We start from the raw sequence: 7,576 nt of genomic DNA, 5'->3' as shown, positions 1-7,576 counted from the left end.
CTCTCATTCTTCGTTACACTTTATTTTCATCTTCAACCATAGTCCCCTATGCCACCCCATCTTTACTCCTCTTAGTATTTGTTTAGACTATATACAAAAACTCTTAAGGTAATATCTATTATTTACGTACCAAATACAAAAATAATAACAAAGTATTTTTTACTTACATAGCCCACGCTATCTCATCCCCACCCCACCCCATTTGACGTTTCTCATGGGCCATGGCCAAGCGGGTAGTTGGTCTTTTTTTCTTCTTTTTTTTAGATTAGTCTTCCCGGATTGGACTTGGGCTCTTCCAGGAGTTGCATTTGGGCTAGTTGTTTTGCGGAATAAAGGGGGCTTCTCAAAATTAGCCCATCAGAAATTCATACATGCTAAGTTTTAGGGGTGTCAAATGGGCGGCTAGGATGAAATTGGAGATATTAAAATGGGTTGAAATAAAAATCGAATTGGGTCATGACTAGTCCAAATTTATTTTGGGCTCAAATGGGCTAAAAACGGGTTGGGTCATGTCCCGCCCAAATTGACCCGCATAATTTCAGTAAATTTAACATATTATTATTTAACTTTTTATAACCACAATTTGAATTTCAACTCAAGAAAATAAAATATAAGTTACAAATGGATAGATAAATAAAAACTAGATAGTAATTCATACCTTCAATATAAGAACATACTTTACATCAATGCAAATAAAGAGCCTTAAAACGGGTTGAAATTGGAGATTAAATTAGGCTCAATTGAAGATTCTTTTAAATTAAGTTAAGGATTGAATGAGTTGAGATTGAATGTAATTCAAATTACCTTAAGTCCAACACATAAAATTATGAACGAATTGAACTGGTACATATATTTGGGTTCATTTTGACACTCTACTAAGACTGTGAAATGTTTGATGGGCTTGGGCCATTTTTGTAAGCTCAGGTCTCTACTAACTACAAGGGCATGACAGAAATTTCAAAATAACATTTGATGAAATTTACAGTTAGGCTACCCATCCAGTTTAACAAAGAGTGATTTGGAAAAAGATATCTAGAGCTGGATACAATTTTTAAAAAAAAGTACATTACAAATACAATATCACAGTTACTGTTTTGTATTAATTTTTCTGTTTTCTTTTTTTGTTGGATCTTAAATGAAAATATATACCGTTAAATGGGAATTAGAATTCAGTATCTGATCCGGTTGTTTTAAGATATTTGGGTTTTGAGGCAAGACTCAACTACTGTGGTTACCTATATTAGTGAGTGAATAGTATTATATCAAAATTTGGTACATCTTTATTCATTAACGTCACTAATATTTGTCAATATCTTATAATATATAATGGATTGAAATTAGAGATTGAATATGAAAGTTATTTTTTTTTTAATCCTCCCCTAGAGCTCCCACCCCTTTTTGCTCCCTTGATGATTCGAACTTGCAACCTTCGGGTTGGAAGTGAGGGCTGCTTACCATTCGAGCAACTCCCTCTTGTCAATATGAAAGAAATATTAATTTCCACCATTTTTGTGTAAAAAATATTGCTTCAAATGTCGTAGATAATGATCAAATCAAATTATAAAAATCTAGATTTCTGTTTTTTTTTATTAAGTGCAAGATATATCCCAAACGTACGGTTAGTATTACGCCTCTTAACGCTCTCAACTCTGATTAGCAAAATCCAATCCCTTTGTCCAATTGCAGATTTTCACGCCCCACAATAGCATACCCACTTAGTTGTCACTTTCGTTTACAATAATAGCATGATTTCTATGGTTTTGCTTATCTGAGTTTTGGATAACAATGGATTCCTCCAATACAAAATACATTTGTTCAGAGACCTACTACTGTTAACAATAATATGTCCACTAAAAAGGAGGAGCTTCTTTCCTCTGCTATGAAGAGGACCTCTGACTGGTATGTTCTATTTTCACTTCAGAAGTAATCTCTGTCCTTATTATATTACTGAACTATTATTCTATTATAATAATCTTAACAGGATTTTCTCCCAAGAGATTCCCAGTGATGTAACTGTAAATGCAGGAGGAACCTCCTTTGCACTGCACAAGGTGAGTTGTTCTCTCTGCTTTTGTCATAACTAATCTCTGCGCACAATCAAAACAATTGTTGTTGGTTTAATTAGTAAATTCCTAATTGGATTGAAATTATCGACCTTAGTCACATCTCAGTGTAATTATAACAACAAACTCAGTGTAATCGGGGTCTGGGGAGGGTAAGATGTATGTAGACTTAACCCTAACTTAAGTTAGGGGTAGAGAGGTTGTTTCCAATTGGTCCTCGCCAATATGAACGAGCTCGCGCAGGTGGAGTTAAGGCCTTGGTCACGCTCACACCTTAACTTTGTGTTTTGATGATTGATAAGTAGGATCAATAATGTATTAATTGTGATCCATGCAGTTCCCATTGGTTTCAAAGAGTGGATACATAAGAAAGTTGGTCTCAGAATCTAATGACGCTGATGTTTCTACGATTAATATCCCTGATATACCTGGTGGAGGAGAGGCATTTGAACTTGCAGCAAAGTTTTGTTATGGAATAAATTTTGAAATAAGCACAGAAAACATTGCCTTGCTGAGATGCGCGGCGGAATATCTTGAGATGACAGAAGACTATGCAGTTGCAAATTTGGTGGAAAGAACTGAGGCCTACTTTAATGAAGTAGCAATTAAGAGTCTTGCTGGTGCAGTTACAATTTTGCGTTCATCAGAAAATCTTCTTCCCATTGCAGAGAAAGTAAAATTGGTGAGCCGATGCATAGACACAATTGCATATACAGCCTGCAAGGATAACCAATTCTCCACATCAGGTAGAGCAGAAGCTGGTATCAACGGATCCACGTTTTCAAACCCGAAGCCTATAGTTGACTGGTGGTCTGAAGATATAACCGTACTTAGAATTGATTTTTTCCAAAGGGTTCTGATTGCAATGATGGCAAGGGGATTCAAGCGGTATGCACTTGGACCAATATTAATGCTCTACGCGCAGAAGTCTCTCCGAGGTTTGGTGAGGCCTTGTACTATAAAATCTTGATGAATTGGTTTAAATGAAATCGTTATGCTTATAGTAACTTTTTGTTTATTACAGGAAATATTTGGAAAGGGAAGGAAAAAGATTGAACCAAAGCAAGAACATGAAAAAAGGGTTGTTTTAGAAACCATCGTTAGTCTTCTGCCAATGGAGAAAAATGGATTGTCGGTTAGCTTTCTGTCAATGCTGCTCCGAGCTGCAATATATCTGGAGACCACAATTGCTTGCAGGCTTGACCTGGAGAAGAGGATGGCATTGCAGCTTGGACAGGCTGTATTGGATGATCTGTTAATTCCTTCATGTTCCTTCACAGGGGACACCTTGTATGATGTTGAAACCGTGCAGCGTATTATGATGAATTTCCTTGACAGTGAGGAGGGAAATCGATTAGGAGATGAAGAGTATCATGTGTCTCCTTCATTAAGTGACATGGAGCGGGTTGGAAAGCTTATGGAAAATTACCTTGCTGAAATAGCCTCTGACCGTAATCTGTCTGTCACAAACTTCATTAATCTTGCTGAAGTCATCCCAGAGCAAGCAAGGATCACTGAAGATGGGATGTACAGGGCCATTGACATTTATTTGAAGGTATGTGCGAATAACATTACCTGATTAGTTTTAAGTTCATTTGTGCATATTTATGCATACAAGCAGCATTTCATCAATATAGGATTTCAAATGGGAAAAAACTATTGGTCCTGACTGCTACATGGTAATTGCCACGCTAAATTTAATAATTTCCTCAACAATGTACCTCCTGGTGCTAGCATGATAGTCTCCCTTTATTAGGGGTACGCATCTGGACCTCTGAAGCTTCTGATGTTCTAGTAGACTATGTAAAGGGATATTTATATCCTTCTGTGTTCTCAAAACACGGGAGTTATGGGCCTAATTCAGACCAATGCTTTTTGGGAATAAACATAATTTGGCGTGCTTATACTGTTATACATATTGAGTTTAAGTTCTATACATCCTAACGTTTACACTCAATATCATGTGTATAAGCATGGTATATAAGAATTTGGCATGCCTATATTCTTGAGTAATTCTCAAAAAAAAAAAAAACTAGTCTCAGTTCTACGCACTGACAGATGTTATGAAACTTAAATCCATGCATGAATTTCATATAGGGTATCTCCTCCTAAAGAAGAAGCTTGTATATGTGTTCATAGATGTGCAACTTGCACCCCTGCTGTTACTTTTTCTAAAGATGAGGGTAGAATCAATAGGTTTTCAGAGTAAAAGTAAATCCTATATCTGCTGAGTTACGTAATAACAAGATATCAACCATGTACCCCATTTGACGATCTTCACCTATCATGTCGTCAGTCAGTACAACAACTATATTCTTGAGTAATTTGTTGAACTTGATCAGAAAGTTTAAGCTTTTCAAAACGCAGATTAAAAAGCATGGAACCCTTGATCCAAGCTAACATGCTCTTATTGTTGAATTGTGTGACCATCTTAATTCTTAAGTAAAAGCTTGAACTACTAGAGAGTACATGAGCACACTTTTATTTGCTTAATTATGTCTTTAACACTATGGAGGCGTGTTTAATATGTTATTGTTGTTGCAATTTGAAGGCACATCCAGTTCTAAGTGACATCGAAAGAAAAAAGGTTTGCGGTGTTATGGACTGTCAAAAACTATCTCGAGAAGCTTGTGCTCATGCTGCTCAAAATGATAGGCTCCCTGTTCAAACAGTTGTGCAAGTACTTTACTACGAGCAGCAACGTCTTCACGATGGGAGCCAGCTTGTAGCAACTGAACCTCCTGCTCTTGTTCCTTCTAAAAGGGATCATCAGTTCTCTACTAACCCTGTTTCAGACGAGGTCTCGAGTCTAAAACGAGAAAATCAGGAGCTGAAATTTGAGCTGCTGAAAATGAAGACGAGGTTGATAGACATTGAAAAACCAAATCTAAACACATCAGCCACAAGCAGCCCTTTGGTCATTACTCATCCATCTGCTGGTAAACCTCCTTTGCCAAGAAAATCTAACTTCATGAGCTCAGTATCGAAAAAGCTTGGAAGATTTATTCGAGCGGATGGACTCATGCAAGGCAAAGCCCGAAATAAACCAAGTAAAGATAGACGTCATTCCATATCGTGATTTGAGCTAGCTATATTTGCATTATTGTCTTAATATGGTACATATTCGAATTTTTTCATTTAATCATGCAAGTTTGTATGGTAAAGTATATATTTTGTCGTGCTTTATCCAGAAATATTATTTATGAAAGATTGTAATATTTGATTTCTCTTTATACCATGAAGAAAGAAAGATTTGTAATCTTGACATGTACAAGCAATAAAATACCGAAGTTGTGATTTTTGTGTCTGAGGTAGGTTATCCAAATTACAGGATTCTTATGTTTACATCCAATTCACTTGGACTAAAGCGTAACATTTGGAAAATACTTATATGAACTCATTGTTTACACTATGCCTATAAATATACAATATATGTTTTCCATATAAGCTTTTAGATTAAATCATTAAAATAACTATATATTATAGTTTCGCATCAACATATTTTGCCACTTGACTATGGTAACATAAATTTGATCTAGTGAAACACGGATCCGGCTCCTCTCCATTTTGTCAAGTGCACGTCTAGATTAGAGACATGTGTCATATTTAAAGTTTAAAGGTCAAGATTATATCATATGAACAAATATCATAAACATAGTTAAGTCAACTAATTTTAGAAAACTACTCTTCAAATTTGGTAAGAATTACAATATATTCCATATAAAATTTGATATTTATTAATATCATTAATTTCATCTTATATTTTTAATTTACATTTAAATATTAAAATTGTAGAACATGAAACATTTATATTTAATGTGATAAATAATAATCTTCAAAAAACATTTGCATTTAAAACAATGTTATCTTCTATTTCACAAAAAAAAAAGAAAAAAAAGATAAAAGAATATTTTATTTTTTTAAAAAAAAACATATATTTTTTCCCCTTCAAACACAATAGCCACATTTTATCGTTGGAATAATTTTGGTATTTCAGGTTTAATTCTAAAAACCTTTCATCTTTTCATTTTATTTTTATTTCGTGTCTTTTATTTTATAGGTTTTTTCCACACTTATAATTCTTAACTTTTTTGTTTTGTTTCTCAGCACAGTATATATACTATTTCAAGAGCAAAGTTTACTAGTACATAATTTGTTTAGTTGATTCTCACTTTAAATATCATACAATTTAATATTTAAATACAAAAATATAATATTAAATTAATAATATTAATAAATATCAAATTTTGTATAGAATATATTGTAATCCTTACCAAATTTGGAGAGTAGTTTTCTAAAATTAGTTGACTTAACTATGATTATGATATTTCTTAATATAATATAATCATAGCCTTTAAACTTTAAATATGACACATATCTCTAATCTAGACGTGCACTTGACGAAATGGAGGGGAGCCAGATCCGTGAAACACTAAGCGTTAACATATGGTATGTGTCCTAAACTGGAGCATAGTTTACCATCTGAGGGACATGATGGTACTTATTCTCCTTAAACAAAGGATTCCTTGCAGGCTCCTGTACCACATAGCCAAATTAATCTCTATTCACTTTGCATGTTGTGGATGACATAAGCCCAAAGAAAAAGGAATCCAACACATCAACTTTAAATCCAAAAGAAAAAGAAAGTAGAAGTGTACTAATAAAGTATACCATATGGATAGATAATTGAAGAGAGAGAGAGAGAGATAAGGAACTAAATTAAATGATGAAATATAAATAACAAAAATGACCTTAAAATCACTTGAAGAGGCAGGCCATATCTATATCTATATTATAGCAAGAGCCAACAGTAGTACTCAATAACTTTTAATTGTCCCTTGTAATAATTTCATTCAATAATCTGTAACCATTCATTACTTTGAAAAGTGAAAATAGACATATGTGCTGTTTTTGTTAGGTAATTTGGATTTAGTATCAAAAGCCACTTAAATTTTTGGATCCATTTTTCCAGGGATGTGGGACTTAAAATCATAATTTTGTGAGGACAACAATGTCAAATCTAATGAACCAATCTTCCACTTAATTAGAGCTGGCATAGACCAGTAGCTATTTGACAACTTGCTTAGCCAACTTGCATATAAAAATTTAATCTAAACTAAATTGAAAGCAGACAAGTTGGACTGGCCCTACTTCTTTTTCCCATCTTATCCCTGCCGCAGTCTTGGAAAACAAATATTGCACGTTGAAAATAATAGAATGGTGTGGTTAATTTGGTCCATGACTTAAGATAATTTATCATAATTGATTAAGTGGTATTAATTATATAGTATATTCATTTTTTGTTATTGTATGCGTGATGAAATGTGAAATAAAAATTTATTGATATAGTAACAATTTCGGGAAATTTGCAAAAGCATATTGTTGTGCAAATCAGTCCAAAATATTTTTCTACTATTTTCAGATATTAATTATGTGGAACTTAGTTCGCAAATTAATTATCTCTTTCTTGAACTAAGTTTCACGTTAGATGTATCGCCACAATTCACGAGTCA

General features: G+C 33.8%; 1 protein-coding gene across 1 annotated transcript; it reads left to right on the top strand.

Moving 5' to 3' along the window:
- Positions 1-1,623: 1,623 nt before the first annotated feature.
- On the top strand, positions 1,624-5,364 carry STNRL1 (NPH3/RPT2-like protein NRL1). The gene is made up of 5 exons (XM_006339754.2): positions 1,624-1,899; positions 1,982-2,051; positions 2,401-3,006; positions 3,088-3,618; positions 4,615-5,364. The coding sequence occupies exons 1-5, from the start codon at positions 1,844-1,846 to the stop codon at positions 5,140-5,142; spliced, it is 1,791 nt and encodes a 596-aa protein (XP_006339816.1). The 5' UTR covers positions 1,624-1,843; the 3' UTR covers positions 5,143-5,364.
- The last annotated feature ends 2,212 nt before the right edge of the window (positions 5,365-7,576 follow it).

Source organism: Solanum tuberosum, unplaced genomic scaffold (assembly GCF_000226075.1).
Source record: "Solanum tuberosum cultivar DM 1-3 516 R44 unplaced genomic scaffold, SolTub_3.0 scf00012, whole genome shotgun sequence".
In the NCBI taxonomy this organism is placed as follows: domain Eukaryota; kingdom Viridiplantae; phylum Streptophyta; class Magnoliopsida; order Solanales; family Solanaceae; genus Solanum; species Solanum tuberosum.
The sequence above is the reverse complement of the archived record's forward strand: the minus strand, read 5'-3'. Positions and strand labels throughout refer to the sequence as shown.

Excerpts from the sequence above, each read along its gene's own strand:
- STNRL1 (XM_006339754.2), top strand. The coding sequence starts at position 1,844 with ATGTCCACTAAAAAGGAGGAGCTTCTTTCCTCTGCTATGAAGAGGACC. Across the intron at positions 2,052-2,400 it reads CCTCCTTTGCACTGCACAAG|TTCCCATTGGTTTCAAAGAG; the intron begins GTGAGTTGTTCT and ends TGATCCATGCAG. Across the intron at positions 3,007-3,087 it reads AGAAGTCTCTCCGAGGTTTG|GAAATATTTGGAAAGGGAAG; the intron begins GTGAGGCCTTGT and ends TGTTTATTACAG.